The sequence below is a fragment of the Thamnophis elegans genome, chromosome 10 (genome assembly GCF_009769535.1).
Source record: "Thamnophis elegans isolate rThaEle1 chromosome 10, rThaEle1.pri, whole genome shotgun sequence".
Lineage (NCBI taxonomy): Eukaryota > Metazoa > Chordata > Lepidosauria > Squamata > Colubridae > Thamnophis > Thamnophis elegans.
In genome coordinates this window covers 38,641,565-38,663,349 of record NC_045550.1, presented here as the reverse complement: position 1 = coordinate 38,663,349, position 21,785 = coordinate 38,641,565, and the positions used below count along the sequence as shown (strand labels likewise).

At 35.6% G+C, this 21,785-nt stretch overlaps 1 protein-coding gene across 5 annotated transcripts in view; it reads left to right on the top strand.

The window, feature by feature from the left end:
• The window catches only part of DOCK10 (dedicator of cytokinesis 10), a 111,086-nt gene that overhangs the window by 31,408 nt on the left and 57,893 nt on the right, over positions 1 to 21,785 (top strand). For all 5 annotated transcript variants that reach the window (XM_032225590.1, XM_032225594.1, XM_032225592.1 and 2 more), the window contains exons 8-17: positions 5,795 to 5,978; positions 7,667 to 7,752; positions 8,091 to 8,174; positions 8,440 to 8,595; positions 10,400 to 10,609; positions 12,223 to 12,345; positions 14,477 to 14,559; positions 17,180 to 17,302; positions 19,375 to 19,454; positions 20,416 to 20,603. In XM_032225590.1, the coding sequence (XP_032081481.1) occupies positions 5,795 to 5,978; positions 7,667 to 7,752; positions 8,091 to 8,174; positions 8,440 to 8,595; positions 10,400 to 10,609; positions 12,223 to 12,345; positions 14,477 to 14,559; positions 17,180 to 17,302; positions 19,375 to 19,454; positions 20,416 to 20,603 (1,317 nt within the window). The remainder of the gene's footprint in view (positions 1 to 5,794; positions 5,979 to 7,666; positions 7,753 to 8,090; positions 8,175 to 8,439; positions 8,596 to 10,399; positions 10,610 to 12,222; positions 12,346 to 14,476; positions 14,560 to 17,179; positions 17,303 to 19,374; positions 19,455 to 20,415; positions 20,604 to 21,785) is intronic.

Sequence of the window (21,785 nt, the reverse complement as noted above, 5' to 3'; positions counted from 1 at the left end):
CATTCTTTTTGCATGTTCTAATGTTGAAGTTTAAATTAAATGTGGGAAACAGTTCAGTTCTCTTTTTTTAAAATGCATTTGAAAAATTTTATATTAACTTAGCTGCAGAAGTAAACATTTTGCTAAATATTTGGGAATGTGAAGCTTTTGCATTACATCTTTTATTCCTTTAAAGATACTGATTTCTTGCTATATTATATTTATAATGCACCAAGCAAAACACTTTTTAAAAAAAAATGTTCTAGCACATTCTGCTGTTGAATTTGAACAATTTCATATACATGAAAAACACAGTATAGAACATATGGACAGTATAGAACATATACCAGTGGTATATCTTCCTTGTTTTGGAATGCTATTTATGCATTTGTTTATACATTGGCCAAGTCTTGGCTCCTTTCAGTTAGTGTGTTTCCTTCTCTATCAGTTTCCCTATGAAATTAGGTCATTGACAGGACATTCATTATAATTTCTTTCTTCTTTGAAATTGAGTGGAAAGAACCTTTCCCTAAACAAGCAAACAGATAGACTTTCTTTATAATATTAGTCTTCCAATAACCCTGGAAGATTTCATTTTATTTCTACTGTCAAAACTGTTTGCATTTCTTTAAAAATTCAGCAGACTTAGTAGAATAGGTTAAATATGAAGGATATGCTTTGTAGTTTAACAGATACTTTGCAGATTTTATTTTCAGAAATTACTTGTCTTATATTTTATTATAACTTCATTGGTTTAAATTCTGTTGATGTTTTGCAAGAATCAGATGCAAACCATACAGCTAAAATAATAATTCCTTAATAGGTTAGAGACAATGTAGCCACTATATATTGAAATATATATATTTCAAATGAATTATTCATTCATCAATGCAAATGCTACCTATTGCTTTGCAGGACGATTATTCCCTCCTCCCCATCCATGATTTTGCCCTAGTAGCTTTTCTTCATTTGTATCATTTATTTTAACCTACTGAAACATATAACAGAAGTTGAAATTGAATTGGAAAGATGAAAGATGGAGAGAAACCAAATTGCACAAAGTCAATACTTTCCCACTTAATATAACACTTTAATCCCAAAATGTAAAAACAAATGTGGAATTCTTGCAATTTCTGACCAATTTAGAAATTTTCAGACAACAGACATTTTGAATTCTTTTCAAAGTTGAGCTGCACATTCATTCTTCAAATGTACAAAGGGGATAGAGTAGATAAATATGTTGCAATCTACCAGTTTGGAACTGTTTGTGAGAAACTCTGGTGGTTCAGTTTTTCTTTCCTTTGCTGTACTGCTAGATCAGTTTAGGGGAAGAGATACATAGGATCCAGCTGCTCTCTTCAGCTGGCAGTAGCTGAAAATATTTATCAAGTGTCTAAGCAGCTGTCTTATTTGAATTATTTTACATGGGACTTTCCAACATGTTACACTGAAAGCAATTTTTTAGCAAACATTTGACAGTTCTGTGTAATAGAAAGCAGGTGCAAACCATACTATAGAACCTCCGATAATGTTTCAGACATGTGTCGTCTCTTAACAAAGCCGCTGCCTGCCCTTGAAACAGTAGTTGGGAATCTGGGAACCTTAAATCAAGGACTTTTCAGAGACAGTGCCAATCCTTCAAGAACCCTGTAATTGTCAAGAGTACCTTGATGGGAAAACAACAACTCTTTTTGGGATTTAGCTTCAGCCTGTTCACCCAATCCAGACTCCAAAGCCTTCAGGCACTGGAACAAAACATCAAAAGCATCCCCTGCAGGTGTTCCTCACCAAGATTATATTCAATATTGTGCGTGTGTGTGTGTATGTGTGTAAAAATATAGACTTCTGAACAAAACTATAGAAATAAAGAATGCAGCTGTAAAAGGACCCATATGCACATTTGCACAATAAGCATACATGCACTGGATTGATTTTAAAATTGTCTTTTAAAAATGTTTATATGTTGCTTTTACAATGTTCAGAGAAAAGCTCAACTACTACAATAATTTTTATGGAGAACTCTGAAAGATTAAAAGGATATGAAGAGGTGCATACCATCTAGAATCTCTGCCCTTTTTTAACATTTAATAGTCATTGTTTGTCATCAGCCACACTGACATATTTCTGAATATTGCCACATTTCCCCCCATAAAGCTTCTTAAATTAGAGCTCTTTCTCCCTCCAAGCTGAACATACCTGACAGGGCTGCTATACAAATAAAAAAGTATGGAGAATAGTTGACCCCACTCTCCTCTCTGTGACAACCTCACAAATCTTGAAAGGTTGCTATCACATCGCCCATAATCCTTTTCTTTATTGGATTAGACATTCTCAGTTTCCCCAACTGTTCATAATACAGTTTAGCCTTCAGCTCCCTAATTATCTTTGTTGCTCTTTGCATTCTTCCTAGAGTCTCAACTTCTTTTTTCTATTGTTATGGCCAAAAACTGGATGCAGTATTCCAAGTGTGGTCTTATGCCAGTGCAGTATAAAGTGATACTAACACTTCACGTGATCTTGATACTATCTCTCTGTTGATGCAGCCTAGGCCTGCATTAGCATTTTTGGCAGCTGCAGCACACTGCTAGCTCACATGAATGCCAGCTTGAATCAACAATGGTATATAAGTGTAATTGTGTCTTTTCTTACTTCTCTTCAGCCAAGCATGGGCAATTCAGTAACTGTAGATAAAATAATGTCCCTGAACATCTTATTCATCAGCTTTCCCCATGAAACATACTTCAAAAAAAATCTTGCTGGTTTCAAGTGGAAACATAAAATAAGAAAGTGTGCTATGTCCTTAAATAAATTTTGAATATAAAAAAATTACAGTAATTAAATATCTATGATGAAAATATATGATTTACTTTTATGATGAAACACTGTCATTAATTTTCTCACCCTGTGTTGCCTCTGGCATTAAAAATAGCAAATGATACCAAGCCGCCAAAAAATTCCTTAGACCTGCATTAAAAGATAGCGGATTTATTTGTTCTAATTAATTAACTTTTTCCAGATGGAGACATAGATTTCCTGCCTTCTGCTTAATTGCTTTGAGGATCTTTCTAGTTACATTGCATTTAATGCAGCAAAAAATTAGGATGTCTGGATTTTAAGCATGTTCTGTGTCTATGTGAATCTCAAATAGTATTTGAATTTCTGAAAGATTTTTTTTTAACCTTAAAGAAAGTAACATAGACAAAGATGTTTTCTTGTTTCTTCTGAATAACACAAGATGAAGTGAAATAACTGAGCACAGATTTAAAAGGAGCTCTTTCTTTGGAGCTTTTACTTGGAAAAAATATTTGCATAAGATAACAAGGGCTGTAAAGAAAATGGTTATAAGGGAGCCAGTGAAATCAGCAATCCAATTAATTAAGGCATTATAATATCAATAGTCATCATTGTTTCTATGTTTCTATCTAGAATAGTACTACATGTTGCTTTGCTAGCATGTTTCAATATTTGTTTTCTATTTTCTTCTGTAATTTGACTAAATGAAGTTATTTTAGCACTCCTCTGAATACAGCTTGGTATGCCTAAAACTAATGAATATGAATTCATTTGTGTCTTCAGAGCAGGGGTGGGTTGCTAATCCCGTTCCAACCGGTTCGGTTGGAATGGGGCCGGCAGCGTCCTCGTGCACGCGCGCAGTTCACGGATGCGTCTTAGCGCCTGCGCGATGCTCCAGCTGCTCGCGGAGACTCGCGCAGGTGCTGTATGTGCCATCCAGCTGCTCGCGGAGAATCGCGCAGGAGCTGTATGTGCCATGCGCCTGCGTGGAAGCGCAGAAGCCTTCAAAGACTGGTAAGAAGTGCGGGCGGGCAGGTGGGCCCTTCGCCGTTCCCGGAAGTTACTTACTTCCGGGTTCGCCGACCAACCAGTTCGCGGGGACTGCTGCGAACCAGTTGAAACCCACCCCTGCTTCAGAGTCATAAATATCAGCCAGTCTAAGCAAGAGTGGGAACAATTTCAGATACTATAGTTCTTTCCCTTTGGTAACTTCCATTTAGCAATAGACTAATCAGAATAAGTCTGTGATTAACTTCTTTGGATAATATGACTCTGACATTTTGGATCATTATATAGTGATAGGATAACTATATTGTTTCCAAAAATAAGACATTTGGGAATGAAATATGCATGTGTCTGTGTATGCCTAAATTATGGTATTTAGGCACAGACACAGACATACCACAGTAAATACTTTTAACTTAGATATATGTGTGTCAGAGATAGGTTGCTGCCGGTTCGGCTCGATCAGGTGAATCGGTAGTAGTGGCAGCAGGAGGCTCCACACACCCTCCTGGATGCTTCTGCACATGCGCAGAAGCTTCTGTGCATGTGCAGAAGTGTTGCATGCGAGCGCAAGTGGGAGCACACCCAAACCAGTAGTAAGAAAATTAGGAACCCACCACTGGTTTGTGTATATCGGTGTGTATGCAGGAAACACATATACACACTCACACATGTGCTGCTGCTTATGTGGTAAATACTAAATGGTATCATACTAAACTTTCCATGACAATAGAAGTCATCTAATTATGAAATAGAGAGGAAGAAGGCTTTCTGTGTTCTCCCATTTCCACTATAACTCCTGCACCACAACATTTCCTCCAAACAACTTTTGTTTCTGGAGCACATCTGAAGTAAACTCGAGAATAGGTAAGAAGAGATTGCTGAAATCCAATAATCTTCATGTTCCATTTACCAGAATGGAGTCATTAATTTCTCTGAGAACATTATTTATGTATTCTGTTCATAGCATATCTAGCCTTCACACAAACAAAACTAATAAAATTAGGAAACAAAAAAAAATGTTCCATTCACATGGCATTAAGTTTGTATATATTTGTATGAATGTGAAGATATCCTGGTATGCCTAAATGATCATATTTATAAATTAGCATGTATGAATAAGTGACTTTGATGCTGCACAGACTCTTTAATTTGACCTGAGTCCCACAGCGGAATCTCACCATAAACTCCAGAAATCTAGGGCTACAAACCCCACCTACAAACACATCACCATCACCACCAGATGGATTATTTCTAACGGCACAACCAGGTCTGCAGATGATGGGAAGTTCATCATCTCAGTCTTCCAAGTAAATTTTAAGATGGGGAAGGCAAGCAGCTACCAAAAGTGTGTGGTTGCTTTATCACAATGTTTTCAACCTTGACAACTTTAAGTTGTGTCAACGTCAACTCCTACCACTCTTTTGGAAGTTGAAGTTCACACATCTTAAAGTTGCCAAGATTAAGAAACACTACATCATCCAATAGGGAGCTAAAAGACTCTTGGCTGTTTTTTTTTAAATATCAACAAATATGATAAGATAGAGACTTATGACCCATAGAAAGGACATGTCTAGGAAAAATTAAATGAACTGTGACCTTATAAATAGTATGGGTAGTATGGGGAAAAAGACAAAAGAAAACAATAGTGCATATACAAATATAAATTAAGTATGTTTAAACATCCTTTATATACCATAATCAAAACATTTGTAACCTTATTAGTGCAATTGAATAAAGTTCCAATCCTGTTTCTACAAGGCTTTGGAAAACACACAGTTGAATTCATGTGCCTGTGTTAAAGGGTCTTTTTTTCATCAGAAGTCCTCCTATTTGTAAGATGCATAACAGTTAAAGAAAATATCCATTCTTATTTCAATGAGGATTATCCTAAATAACACAAATTATGGAAGTATTTAATCATTTAACATGGAATTTGCAACATTTCATTGCTGTAACAATTCTGTCTCTTTTTCTTCCTCCTCCCCCTCTCTCTCTTTCTTTCTTGAACCAATAGAATAATAGGCTTCGGAAACATGCTTTTGAGTTGAAAATGAATGACTTGACATACTTTGTGCTGGCAGCTGAAAATGAGCAAGATATGGATGAATGGATTTTTACTCTCAACAAAATCCTTCAGATAAATCCAGAAGTGTCTATTCAAGAGAGGAAAAGTGCTGACATCAGTGATGTGAGGTTTGGTAAGTAGATTTTTTTTAATCATTACGAATCCGAGTTAAAAAATTAAACTTGAAACTTAAAGCATTATGCATTTAAATCTCCAGGCCTTTTGAATCCATAGCAGTAAGTAAGTAAGTAAGTAAGATCTTTATTACGGTCAAAGACCAGCAATATACATTTGTCTTTACACTATATTAAAAATACTAACATTAAAATATAATTAAAAGTATTTACATTAAAAGTAGATAATAACATTATGGTCCAAAGATTGTTAAAGGTATGTCCAGATAAATTGGTACAAGATGGTACTATACTGTAGCCAATTTTTTTCTTATGGACATTGCAGCAGCACAGAACTTTGCCACTGCATATGTGGTAACCGGGTTAGTGTCCTGAAGGAGAAAGCCTAGATAAAAATTGTCTGCCCTTCCTGGCAATCTCTCTAATAAGGGGAGAATATATGCAGACCTACAAGCTCTGTATAGCTCGCAATGTAATAGTACATGTGAATTATCTTCCACTTCTCCTTTACCACATATACAAATGTGTTCAGCTATAGGTGTTCTCTTATACCTGCCCTGGAGGAGTGCTGAAGGAAGAATGTTAAATCTGGCTCTGAAGAAAGCTATTCTATGTTTTGGAGAGATCAGGTCATTTAGATATCTTGCCGATTCCCACACACCCTGTTTGATTCTGTCCCTACTGTGGAAAGGCAACCTATTTAGTTCTTCTTGGAACTCCATGTCCCTCATTCTATTGATTACTACTTGCTTTGCTTGCTCAAAGCCTAGGGACATTAAGAATAATGGTGAAAGCCCATAAGAGCCTAGCTTGTGATGAATTGCTTGTTTCCAGGGGGAAGGGAAATTGTCAGTCAACACTAGTGGGACAGTCCCTTTGGAAAGAAATGCATTTTAAGCCAATAAATGATCATCATCTTCCAGGCTCTTACTTGAATTTGAGGCATGCCTGTCTCAATTCTTAACTGGGCATTTGTAGTTCCATTGGGAGCAGCTAAGATGGCTTGCAGGAATTTTGTTTGAATAGTTTCTAACAAGTCTCTCTTTGCAAGGATTCCTGTTTGTGCCCCGTAAAGAATTTGTGCCAATGTTTTGGCCTCAAAAAGTTTTAAGGCAGCAGGTACTAACTGAAACCAGAGCAGATCAATGTGCAGTGTTAAATATTTTTGTTTTTGAGCTGCAAAGATGTCCATTGTGCCAGCTATTCTTGAATGCATTTTATTTTAACCTTCTTTTATTACACATATGTCAGGAAATCACACAGCATTCATACTCTAAAGATTTGAAATAATATACGTAATAAGCTTTTTCTATGATTCAAAATGTATCTGTAAGAAACAATGGAAGAAATTCATGTCTTTCATATGAGTCATACTTTACAAAAATTACTTCTCTTGCTTGATCCTTTGATTGCCACAGAGAAATTTATTTGTCAAGAGGTTTATATGAATCACAGTACTATGTTCATTGATTTTTATAAAATAAGTTTACTAAAATGGTTTGTATTATGATTGGGAGCTTTTAACGTACATCTCTACCTACTTAAGAATTGTCCTTTTTTCTTCAAAATCATGCTATAATTGCAGAACAGAAAATACATGATTTAGATAAGCATACACTTTAGTTCATCATTAAATTATTTGGAAGCAAATAATCTTTCTTCTTTTGAATGTGTTTATATATTTCAGATTCTGAAGACATTTGCATAAATTATGACCGCACTGAAGAGGAAAATGATTCTTCAGAGAATAATTTGCATCCAGATATTGCTAAAGTAAGAAATTATTGTTGTTACAAGGTGAAAAAGCTTTGCATATTATAAATATTGTTTTGCCACATGAAAACCTGAAAATAACATTAACATTACTAGTATTTAAAAGCATACTACTGTATGTCACAAAAAAAGTCAGCTATCATGGTGCTTTTACAAACCATCACATTTTAGGGTGAAAATGTTAGAATTAACATAATAGAATAGTGTATATACATGTATGTATGTAATTATCTGTCTATCTATATAAGCTAATTTATCTATATTATCTGTCATCTATCTACCTGTCATTCATTTACCTATCACAGTGATTGTATATCGAAGAATTCTTATCTTTGCAGTACCTCACAGAAACAGAAAAAAGTGTTCAAGAATCTCGGAATGTAGATCGGCTAAACCTTTTCTCTTTAGACTCTGACATTGCTGTAAGTAAAGTGTTCCTTTTAATTTCCAAGAGAGATGGAATAAAAGCAAGTAGCATAATGAGTTAATTACCAGCCATGTAATTTTAACTGCTTTTATTGCATATATTTGTACTTTAAGTCATTCTGTATGGCTAGATTCCAAGGATAGAGATATCCTCTTAACTGATCATACATCTGTATTCCAAAAAGCCTATTTTCTTCAACTTTTTTAAGCTGCTTTGTATATTGATTTCAGAGAGTTAATTATCTCAATGTCCAATTCTAGAGCTTGAACACTCAAAGAAAGGAGTTTACAGAAATGGATCGATTGCTCAAACCTTTTGAGGAGAAAGAGACAAAGCAAATCATGATAACATGCAAATCCCTTAATCTGAATCTTCAAGCTTGTGTTTCTGATAATGAAAATGATCCCGTTACCAACGTAAGTTTGAAGCATGTTGCAGAAGTCTGTGCTTCTCCAGTGAGACACAGCATGCTTTAAATATCAGTTGCTGGGAGGAATAGGGGAACTTCTCTATGTGAACTTTACAGAAGGATTTTGACAACCACGGTGGTCATTTTCTCTGATCTAGCAGGGACTTTATGTTCTTTTGTGTTTTTCTGGTAAACTGAGCTTTCAGATTTTTCAAAGGTGCTTTTTCAAGAGGCAAATGGACTTTCTGGTTTTCCTTCGATGATGTTTCAGTTCTCATCCAAAAAGCTTCTCCAGCTTCTTTCTGCTAAGGGATCTTGGCATGAATAACAAAAAGTCAAACTATTCCAATATAGAAGCCTTCGGAGGGAGAAAAATGGCCCAACTGGCAACCGATGTCTGTTCCCAAACTTCCGATTTGCATCTAGGGCCATTTTTCGTTCTCTTCTGGCTCCTTGAAAGCCTCTGGAGCCTGGGGAGGGCAAAAAATGGACCTACCAGACCCACTGGAAGTCAGAAAATGGGCCATTTCTGACCTCTGGAGGGCCTCTGGGGGATGGGGGAGCCCATTTTTGCCCTCCCCAGGCTCCAAGAAAGCAGTGCACGCATGTGCGGGTCAGCAGGCAGATTAAATTATTAGGGTGGGCATGAGAGTGCGCACAATAATGTGTATGAGTGTGCTTTTAGCATCTGAGGTGAAAAAGCTTTGCCATCACTGATATAGAATAACAGTCTATTTTTCCACATAATTCTGGATTTTTATACTAAAATGACAAAAACCCTGATATTTGTTGCAAAAATGGATTGTTTGTTGTAAATAATGCAGATACAAAATGGGGAAAATCAGAGTATTGCTTCCAAATATATCACTTGTCAATATTATATTTAAAAGAAAATGTAATGGATGGAACTGCTTAAATTGTGAACAATTTAGCTTCCATTGCTATCTGCCAATGTATTGATTTCATTCATTGCCAGATAGCAGCAACTATGTTTTAAAGACTAGCTTTTATAGGAAATAAATAAGTAGACAGAAAATAATTCTAGAATGAGAGTGGGAAAAGTACATAAATAAGTGGGATATAGACCAGGATGGTGTGTTGAGAAAGTTCAGAAAGAGATAATAGCTTTTTCTTAACTGCAAAGCATATGATGTATCAGGCAATATTAAAGTATCTAATAGAAGATAAATATACCAGTACTGGCTTGTATGATCGTGATTTAATTTAGTAAGTTAAGATATGAACAATTATTTCCTCTACGTATATGGTCTCCTAGGCATCTATATTAATTAAATAAGGAAAATTATTTAAATCCCAGTTTCCAAATTAGGAACATGGCCTATTAACTTAAGAACAAGTCAGTAAATTAAATGAGCTCAAAATGATGGCTAACTTGTACTTGTCTTCAAAGTTCATATCTGTTTCCGTAGTATGAACCAAGTAACATGTTCTTAGGTTGATAACCATAATCTCCCAATTGGAACCTCCTTTGTTTATGAAAGAGAAAAGGGGCTATATGCTATCTGAATGTTTTACTCTGACATTTCAGCATCTTAAAGTAGCATACAATTGTACATAGTATTCTAATGATTTATTGAAAGACCTGTTGAATTCACAGCTTAGGAAACTTATTAAACTCAGTAGATGTATTTGAGATATATTTCAGTTTTTATTTCATTTTTGATTATTTTTATATACATTATTTAATGTTGTTGTTATCTTATTAATCATGTGATTTTAATACATTATTAGCCATCCAGAATCATATATGTGAGATGACTGGCCAAATAAATAAATATTTTTGTTTACAGATTGAGCCCTTTTTTGTGAGTGTGGCTCTTTTTGACTTAAGGGATAACCGAAAACTCTCTGCTGATTTCCATGTGGACCTGAATCATACTATTGTTAGACATATGATATCACCCTCATCAGAAAATGGAACCGTTGAAACATGTGGCAACAAAGATGAAGAACCTCAGGTTAAAGGATTCCCAGAGGAGTGGCTGAAGCATCCCAAACAGGTAACAAAACTGTTTCATTCACATCCATCTGCTTTGTGAACATCAACTGAAAGTCATCAGTAAAGAAAATTGTATGCCATGGTTATTTGAACTACTGTATTTTTTGGAGTGTAAGACACACCGGAATAGAAGATGCACCTTAGTTATGGGGGAGGAAAATAGGGGGGAGGGATTCTGTCTACCAGGCATCATCTGGCTAACCTTAGCCTGGTCAGCTTCAGCACATTAGTTCGCTCACTGGTTTTGAGATTGGGGATAATGGGTTTCAGTACATTAGATTCCTCGCTGATTTTGAGGTTGGGGATGGTGGGGGCTGTGCTTCTAAAGCACAGCTGATTGTCAGAGGGAGCAGCAATTAGAAAAGCAGGCAAAGCACAGATCACTTAGCTTGTGTTTGGGTTGAAAAACAGCTTCAAAAGCACAGATGATCCTCGGAGGGAGCACCAGTGACAAAAGCAAGTAAAGCAGGGAAGGAGTAAGGGAAGGCAGCAGCTGTTCTGGGCAGCCATTTTGGGCACCGCGCATCCAGAATTTGGAGGCTGAAAATGCAATGCATAGAGCCCAAAAACACAATCCATTGTCAGTGGCAATCTCTGCAGCCAGGAAGAGGATGCGCGGAGGCCAAAGGGTAGGAGCTGGCATGTAGGCGGGCCTATATTCATAGTATAAGACACACTCAAATTTTCAGCCTCTTTTAGGAGGGAAGAAAGTGTGCCTTATACTCCAAAAATACGGTATTTCAAAGCAGTAGGTGGGTAGCTACAAGCACTTCCATGAGTAATTTCTGATTACTTTTGAACTGTAAATCCCAGCATTCCTACATGAAATGATGGTAATCCTAGAGGACACCACATTGGAGAATATTTCTCCCCAAATTTTCTTAATGTTCTCTGTCCCCACACAAGGTTAATATTTCCAAATAAAGACATGGGGCAAAATATGAAATTATTATTATCTGCAATAAAAATAAACCTTCAAACCTTCAAAATAAAAATTCTCCACAGTCTGCAATTGAGGTGGTTTTAAAGCTTCTGTTTGTCATCAGGTTTTTCAAGTAGGACTCTTCTTGGCTCTTAGTGTATAATCATCCATTATCTGATTTTTGCTGCTTATGTAAAACTTGTCAGAGTAAAGAAATTTGCTGTTTCATGAAGAAGGACATTAGAGATTTCTATACCATCAGCAAATGCCCATGTGATATTCTATGCATCATTCAGCCACAGGTTTCAAACTCCTTAATATTGTCAACTTCTTAATAAAATATATCCAGTCAACAAAACAATTGATAAAATCCTTGTTGCTCACCAAAACTCTTTCAGGATGCTGCAGGCTGTAGCACGTTTTGAAACCCACCATTGGTTCCTCACAGCCTCTTATAACTCTCTTTTAAGCCATGTTTCTCCTTCTAAAAATAGAATAAAAGCTGCATTAACCATCATTAGAACCATATTACTCTAGAAGGAGTTGGATGTTTTGTCGGAAAAAGGCAGAAGTTTGGAGATAAAGGCAAATTAGAGTTGATGACATTTTTATGTTGCAGAATAATTCTTTAAGTAAAATAATTTGTTTGTTGTATCTAGATTGCTACTTACTGATTATTTTTCTACTTTCAGGGAATTTTCTCCATTAGTAACCCTCATTCTGAAATTGTTTTGGTGGCAAAAATTGAAAAAGTCCTCATGGGAAATATTGCTACCAGTGCAGAACCTTATATAAGAAACCCAGACTCTAACAAGGTAATGTAATTGGGAACATAAATGGCTTTCAAATCCTAAGGGTCAGATTAACTATTGACAAGAGAAGCCATCTCTGGCGACAACATTGGCAATCTTTAGGAGCAGGAAGCATTTCTGTTTGTTTATGCAATCTGTTTGCGCTTCTTCTTATTCTCAATGAAAGAGTCATTCCTGGAAGTTAAGTACTTCCAAAAATAAGTAATGTAAGCTGTGCTAATGTAAGCCTTACCAGACAGACCAGACAGGGGACATGACCAGATGAACTAATTCTACTTTATTGTAAGGCTACATTAACAGAATCCTACAAAAGTGAAAGTACAATTCTTCCCCGTTTCCTTTGCGCCTAGAAAAATTAGGATGGATCTTTTCTGAGCCTCTTGCCCTGCCCACTGTTCACATGCAGACTATGCTGTCTCTTATCTGACCACTCCCTAGGCACTGCCTTTGGGTTCTCTCAAGGCCATGTCCACAAACTATTACAGGTAAATATCTGACCTGTAGTAGGAGAAATGTGATAGCTAGGAGATTTTACCTATCCAGCTGCAATATTTGAGATTATAAATATATCCCTTTTTTCTGTGAATAAACAAAATCTCTTAATGAAGTGAAAAATAATAGAATCAATTCCCTGGGAGGTTAGTTGGATTCTCCATAAGTGGGTATCTTCAGGAATATTATGTACTTTTCAATGCTATACTAATTATATATGTACAACTGTATTTAAATGACATCTAATTGGGATTTAAGCAGCCTATTACTTCTCCCTCTGCTTATGTTAATCATTTTATATTTTAAATTTGCTTCTTAATCTTTAACATTTGTTGCATATATGCTACTTCTGCTTTCATCTCAGCAATTTAAGCACTCGGCATTGTGTTCATAAAAAAAGACTTTTCTAAAACCTGGTATATGTGAGACATCCAAGTTCATCATGAAATATGTCTGCCGTTGTTCAAAAATTTCTCAATGATAACGATTAGGAAGTATTATCAGCTGAAATTATCCAGCAACCCTCTGTGCTACTCTAGTTCTGGTTTTTCGGCATCATTTTAAGTGGTTAGATGGCCTAGACCAGTGGTGGGTTTCTGCCAGGTCACACTGGATCGGGAGAACTGGATGGTGAAATTTACCGATCCGGTGAGAGGAGTTTCGACCGGTGGACCCGGAAGTAACTTCCGGAACGCCTGCCCTGGCCCTGTTGCTCCTCGCTCACCCCTGCCCGTCCGGAAGCTGCTCCATTGCTCGCTCCCCCCGCCCATCCTCACTATCTAGCCCAATTCGGTGTCAAGTCCCATACCTGGGAGTGGAGGTGGTAAACAGAGAAGCATGGAGAGGTCCAGCAGCACAATCCACCAGACAGTAGCGGCAAGCTCAGGAGTTTTCTCCTGGATTCCTCTCTGTCATGCCTCCTCCGATCTCCCAAAGTTCTTTCCCCAGGGTGTGATAGCTTTCTACTGGATTCCTCTCTGTCCTGCCTTCTCTGATCTCCCTAATTTCAGCCCTTAATCCTCCAGTTGTCTATTTTTGGGAGGTTTTCCCCTATCTTCCCCCTCCCTTTATAGGAGTCCCAAAAATATTTGCAACATGGCTTGGGGGGGTCATGTGACTGAGTGTGCATGAGTGATGTCAATTTGGCCATACCTGCCTGGTCACATGACAAGCCACGCCCACAAAACAGGCCACACCCACAGAATAGGTTCTAAGAAAAATTGAAACCCACCTCTGGCCTAGACGATCCTTTCTAATGATGATACTATAGTGCTTCATCACCAAAATGTCACCAATGGTCTAAAGCAGGGGTAGTCAACCTTTTAATACGTACCGCCCACTTTTGTATCTCTGTTAGTAGTAAAATTTTCTAACTGCTCACCGGTTCCACAGTAATGGTGATTTTATGAAAACCTAATGAAAAATTTTAAATAATGCTATGAATTTTTTTTTAAAGTCAATTAAATTAAAAAAAAAGGAAAGTGCTTCAGTATCGGACAAAACCCCTACTGTCCACCATGAAAGCTGAAACTCCCACTAGTGGGCGGTAGGAGCCAAGTTGACTACCAGTAGTCTAAAGTTAAATTATTCTGAATAGAGTTTGAAGTGACCCTTCTTTAACTTTATCTTTGATTTTATCTAGTGGGCCCTGAAAGTATTAAAATCCAACAAACAATTCTGCCACAAGTTGGGAAAATATCGGATGCCCTTTGCTTGGTCTGTGCGGTATGTAAATTACCAAATAACTATCAAGTATTAGCAGTTTTGCACCTGGCTAGAAATTATAAAACGTATTGGTTCATACAAGGCACAAAATCCCCTGTTTTGATATCTGTGAATTGATATAGTTTCTGACAGAAAAAGAAGAGGTTATCAGTATTTTCTGTTCACTAAGGGAAATCATATTTGATTTCATTCTATGTTTTTGGTATTTACCATAAAGAATAACAGAGTTGGAAGGGGCCTTGAAGGTCATCTAGTCTAATCCTCTGCTCAGGAAACCCTATAGTATTTCAGACAAATCATTGTTCAGTCTCTTCTTTAAAACCTGCAATGTTGGAGCCCCCTCAGCTTTTGGAGGCAAGTCATTCCACTGATTAATTGTTCTGACTGTCAGGAAATTTCACCTTATTTCTAGGTTGCTTCTCCTCAACAAGAAAGAGATATATTTTGATACACCACTAAAATAATACATTTCATTTTCATACATTGCAACTTAACACTATGGAATCTCCATTCATCAGCATTATCCAATCTTGTGAGAAATTCTAACAGCTATGACAGCACCTAACTAGTCTTATCTGGGCTCACAAATTAAGCAAAGTCACATAGGAAACACTAGGGAAACAGGTTTGTTCTTCACTATTGAACATGCCTTGAGTTGTCTATTCCTATCAAACTAGAGAAGTAAAAATTAGAGCTCTCTTGGTTCCAAAGCGAACTTTTCATATGGTACGAAAAATTTGAATGCCCTCCTGTATGTCTTTACTGTCAACAACTGCTCAACTTCCAGCACATGATGCTGCTGTTCAGATGACCACTGACTTAGGAACATCAAAAGAGATTGCAATGGTAGTAATTGCAGTGGCAACAACTCTTCTTTTACCTTTTCCCTCCTTTCTTCTGTGTCTGCTTTGGTCTATGTCAGGACTAAAAGAAATCTACAACGTAAAGATATATTTTACAACTGTATATATTTATGTGGCTTTATTTCATATGATCAGGATGGTTGAATGCATGAAGTGAGGAGCAAGATGAAATTGGTGGAGCTTCATGCCTGCAGGGGGCTGCTTCACCTCTATATTAAATACTACTTTCAATAGTTCAGTTACTGTATTTAATATCCAATAGCATTTTTGTAACTAGCCAATACGTTTCCCGACTCCTGGTGCCCATGAAGTGCCCGAAGACAGATACGGTAGAAGGATAACTACTACATTTTGGACTGAATGAATAGCAGTACCTTGTTCACATTTTTATTTGTTTGTTGATTAAATTTATATAGTGCCCATTTCACTTTGCAAAGCAACTCTGGCCAGCTTACAAGTGTGTGTATGTACATACCCGCACACGCACACACATGTAAGCTGCCCAGAATTATATATCCTGGATTAAAGGTATACAAACGGAGTTTTTCTTTTAAAAAATCCTACCATCTAAAAACATTTTTTGCATTAGACAAACACAACCTACTTCAGAAAATTTGGCCTAACTGATGAAAAGCAGAAAGCTTGGATTGTGAATGTTGTTTCCAATGTTTAATTTCTGACATCAAACACTGCTCTTGTTTTAAATGTTTTTTTAAACAAGAAAACCAAGTGAAATAACCTATATTGGACACTTTTAGAACAATCTTTACATATCCTTTTAAGATTCCTGATTTTCCAGTCTTGGAGCTGAAAGTCTTTTTTTTTATTACAATATGCATTTATATACCCTGAATTTGGGGCTGATGCTATGTGTACTTTCTGAGAGTCAATAATTACAACATGCCTTAGCATTACACTGTGACAAGTCAGTCTTCCATTCTCATATTCCTACCACAGCTGCCAGAATTTGCAAGTACGATTTGGACATGGAAAATTGATTTTCCCACAAAATATTTTCCACAGAACTTTTCCACTCTATTATTCTCATTCAAAAAGATTTAGAACCTTGTCTGCAAAAGATCTTAACAATTTGCAAAATTAGAGCGTTCTTTATGGCAGATAATATCCTCCAGTTCAACTGTTGTCCTGGTTTGCAGTAATAGAGTACCTTGCTCTATATTTTAAAAGGAGAAGCCTAAAAATATAATATGAAGAATAAAATCCAAAGTTAAGAATTAATGGGTCTAAAAATTCATTTTTATGAAAACTAATTTTTTAATCTACACTAATGTTTTAAATTAAATCCCACTGGATTCAGTGAGACTGGTTCCTATGTAACCATGCATACAAGTAACTTTAGAACTCTTCTCATCTATGAGGGCTGTGGTTCTTGATTTAATACTGTTATGTTTTAATACGTGACAATTGTTGAACACTGTGGAAACAATTTTACCATCACTATAAAATTCATGAAGCAGTTCAGAAGTCGTTAAACAAAACCCAATAATAATACAAGTCTGTGGAAGCTTACTTTGATGTCATTCTCATGGTGTTTCATATTGGTGTTAATACCAATGTTAATGCATATAATATGGTATTACTGCCTCATTTAATTTCCAGAACATAGATAATTAAGAAACTATGGAATTAGTAAAAACCCTTGGCTAGTTTTTAGTAGTTTTGTAAATCTCAAAGCTGTGGAAATGATTACATGAGAATTAATTATCATCTTCTGTATTTTTTTTCCTTCTTGACAGGCCTGTCTTTAAGGATAATCAGGGAAATATTGACAGAGATTCCTGGTTTTCACCTTTGTTCCGACAAGAAAGTAACAAAATTTCAACAGATGATTTAATTAAACTTATAAGTGAATACAGAAGGTAGGATGGCCTTGGCTTAAGCTTACAACATAGTACTAACTACTATTCATCAATAGTTTTGTTTGCTCAAAAAGTGTCAATGCCAAAATAACTTTTTACAATGGAACAGTTTTCACATTAGTTACTTCTCTGCCAAATTGAGCTTCCAGAAAACTTATCCAAGAAAACTGGAGAAGTGTTTCATACAGTAACAAATATAATGGCTGCCCGAGGAAAAGAAAAGAGAGAATAATAGAAATGCAGAATAATTTACTGGAAAATTGCTAGATTTTATTAACCAAGGTGCTTCTACATAAGGATTTGGAGCTTCTTTGAAGGCCATTTGGGACTTCTTCATCCAACAACTTGTTGAAGAGCGGAGCTATTACATTTCTTGCTGAAACCACAGCAAAGTGAAATATGTTAGCTCCATTTTTTATAATGAAGAGAAACACTGCCCCCAAACTCTTCTCCTGCAGCAGTTTAGGAATGGGCAGCTATTTTTCACTCCTCATTGTCAGCATTTCAAGCTGGCAAAAGTGAGACAACCACAGATTCTGTTCAAATTTTGTCTATGAGTTTGGTTAGTGAAAAGTACAACAGTGTGGAAATGCCCTAATTGCAGCTTCTGTTTTCTGTTATACAGCAGCTGTTTTTTTTTAAAGATTCATCCTCCTTGAACAATACATCCTTTCCGTATACTTGCTTAGTGACTTATAAAAACTCAAAGAAGCAAGATTTGTTAAATCATAATTTGTTTAAATTCTAGACAAATGTTGCCTATGGGTAGTTCTATGGAATAATTCTAAATACTAGTGTGCAGCAGAATTTCTCTGACTCCAAAAAGATAATTCAGTGTAACTCAACCATGCTGTTGTTTGCTTTCATTGTTTGTTTGGTGTAAAACAGTAATAAACAATAGCTTATCTGACTGGCATTTAGTATGTTTTCCCTTTTTAAATTGATCTTATTTTCATATCTATGAATTGGTTAAAGGCTTAGGTCAGACATAGAGATGAATCAGATATGAGACTAACCAATAATTAAAGCCTGTAAGTCAATAACAAACCATGTTTTATTTATTGATCCCATTTGCACTTTTGGCACAATGTGTGACTCTATGAAGAAAACGTATTTGTCTTCTATAGGCAGAATATTCATTCCTCTGTTCAGCCATTTATTTTCAATAACATGAGGACATAAACCTTTTGTTTAGCAGGCACCAATCTAATCCCAACTTTTTTGTGAGTACACCCAGCAAAGAGCTTCTAACCTTTTTGGTCCTCACTTGGTAAAATAGATTTTTTTTAATTATATAGGTAGACCTTGACTTATGACCCCAATTGTGCCCCAAATTTCCACTGCTAATCAAGACTACTCCTAAGTGAATTTTGCTTCATTTTATGATTTTTTTTTGCCACAGTTGTTAAGTGAATCACTGCAGTTGTTCAGTGTAATACGGTTGCTAAATGAATCTGGCTTCCCCATTGACTTTGTTTGTCAGTTCTCAAAAGATGATCACATGTCCCCGGGACATTGCAATAGTCATAAATACATGCAGTTGCCAAGCATCTGAATTTTGTTCACATGACCATGAAGATACTGCAATGAACAATGGCGATAAGTCACTTTTTTCAGTGCCATTGTAACTTTGAATGGTCATTAAATGAGGACTATCTGTATTTCATTTTTTAGGATACCAGTTTTTACTATATTTGAACATATAGTATATATAATAAACTTTCTGAATTAAACAAACATGCTTCTGTGATCTTTTCCCCATGCACTTGGTGATAAAGGCATTGTGGGACATGAGGAAGAATTCATCTGAGCAAGTTTTGATATGACTTTAATTTGCTTGGTTTCCTAAATCATACTTTTGTAATGTCTCGATTTTGAACCCATCATTTACTTCATTTTTATTTTGTAACTGTTTATGTTTTTATGCTGTTTGAATACAGTGTGTGCATCTATTGTATACTTCTGCAATTCTATTGAGCTAATAGAAATATTAAAATAAATAAACTATTGTTTTAATTCATTACTTTACCTTGATATCAATAATGTAAACATTATTATGTTTATGTTTGCAGAACTGAGAAAATTAATAAAATTCAGATTATCCCTGGAAGTTTAGAAATTGCTGTTGATTGGCTACCTTTGGAGCATCCAAGTATGAACTCATTTTATAAAAAGTCTACAATGCATAAACCATCCAAGAAGACAGTGCAATTTTTGCTGTTGTTTTAAGATTGTTCCTTTATAATTTATGTGCTTTAAATTGATTTTTGTGGTTGCTGTGTTCAAGAGCAGAATTTAGGCAGGAGATCAAGAGACATATAGATTTTACCTTGTTAATAGGGCAACAGTTGAAATCATGGTACTATGCATAAAATATATAATGCGTAATGGGATTTGCTAATGAAAGGTGGTTAGAAAGACTACATTTTCTACTTCACAATGTGCTCTGTGAATGATCATATTTTATACGTATTATGTCATATATTTCTAGAACTGTGTCACTCATTTAAGAAATACTTTTCTAAATTTCTTAAATATAAGCTAAAATAATTAGCTTATAGAATTACTATTTTCTAAAAGTAGAAAATAATTTATACTGTTAATCAGATTTTTCCATTTCAACTTTCAATTCCACATAAATATATGTGATAGAAACTTTGTGGCTTAAATAAGCATCATATATTATTGGATTCCTCCACTGGAGGATTGCATGTAATAAACAAAATAGAGAGTGGTGAATTTCAGTGGCCATCTTCCTTCCTTATTCAATCATGGTACACCTGCAAAATCTATTCCCAATGGTTATTTGGAACAATGGGAAAATTATACATACGACAACAGGGAAAAAAAGACATTTATCCTCCTGCATTCTGCTGACAGATACTTGGTGATATCCATATGTCAGTCTTATTTTTTTTTTTAAAATATCCTTTAATTGACTGATCATTGTTTGAAGTAACTATTGCTTCAACAGTAAATAACTATTGTTGAAAAAGGGTCCGTAAAAGATAGAAGCCCTAGTGCATTCATAGACTTGCCAGATTGCAGTCTTTTAAAAAAAGACAATATTTTAAGTAGTGAATTGATTTTTCTTTTGTTTTGTTTTTCTCCAGACTCTGTAACATCATCTTTTATACCAAACAAGCCCTTCAATAATATCAAGGACTATCAACCAACAGTAGAAGTGGAAGAATTTGTTCAAGAATCTACAAAATATTCTCAGGCTTATAAAATATATAAAAACCAAATGTATATCTATCCCAAGCATCTGAAATATGATAACCAAAAATGCTTCAACAAGGTAGGACCATCAATAGTACAATGGCCAAGAAGCATGTTTACTTAAAAATAAACTTTTTAAAGTTCTATAGGCAATTTGGAATACAGGTAGTCACCAATTTATAATTATTTGTGTAATCACCATTCAAAGTTACAAATGTACTGAAAAAAAGTGCTAGGACTTATGGTCAGTCTTCACACTTACAACCAATGCATCTTCACTACAATCACATGATAAAAATTTGAGCACTTGGCAAACTGGTATTTTGTCACAGTTGCAATGTCCCACAATGTCATTGCCATTTGTGTCCTTCCAAGGGGCAAACTCAATGAGTTAAGCCAGATTCACATAACAACTGTGTTATTCATTGAACTGCAGTGATTCAATAACAACCACATCAAAAAATATTGTCAAATCAGGCATGACATACATAGCAATCACCTTGATTAGCAATGGAAATCCTAGTCCAACTGTGGTCATTTGAGAAGTACCTGTATAATGCTGGAATGGTTGAACCTATGGGTTATCTCTATCCTAGAGAACAGTTGGTAGGCAAAGGAATAGTGGATTTTTTCCTGATTCATTTGTTTATTGTTCCCTATTGAAGGCCATCAACTGATCCACTTATATCACTTATATTATAAGGCTGATTTTTCCCACACTGAGAACATGAAACTTACTTTCTTTGAAATCTCAGTCACATGTACATATTTATATTAAAACAGCCTGATTGATTTTATTGCTTGTGTATGAATTACTATTCCTGATGGCCATTTTTCTCTTTTTGCTTTTTTCAAATTAACCTTTCATGACTATTTCAATATTCAAATTGAATGGCAATAGAATAGGTACTATACTGTAATGGAATATGTAGTAGTGATTCATACTTTCAGCAAAATAGGTTTCATTGAAAATCTGGAACTTATTTCAAAGCCCTCCACATGAAAATTAAACATAAGCAGATTGTCTAGTTTTTATTTTATGGGGGGGGGGGTTGTTCAGGTTTATATGCGCATACATGCACATGCTATCTTTTAAATTATTTTTGAAGTTTAAAGTCTTCATATGTTCTACATTCTTAATATATTTACTTTTCAAATAATTCAGCTGACCTGAAGTATTATGAAGAAGTTAAATCTTTCCATTTTTCCACTCTGAATTTATTTCACTTCTGGGCTTTACTCTCAGCTGGCAGCGTTGTGA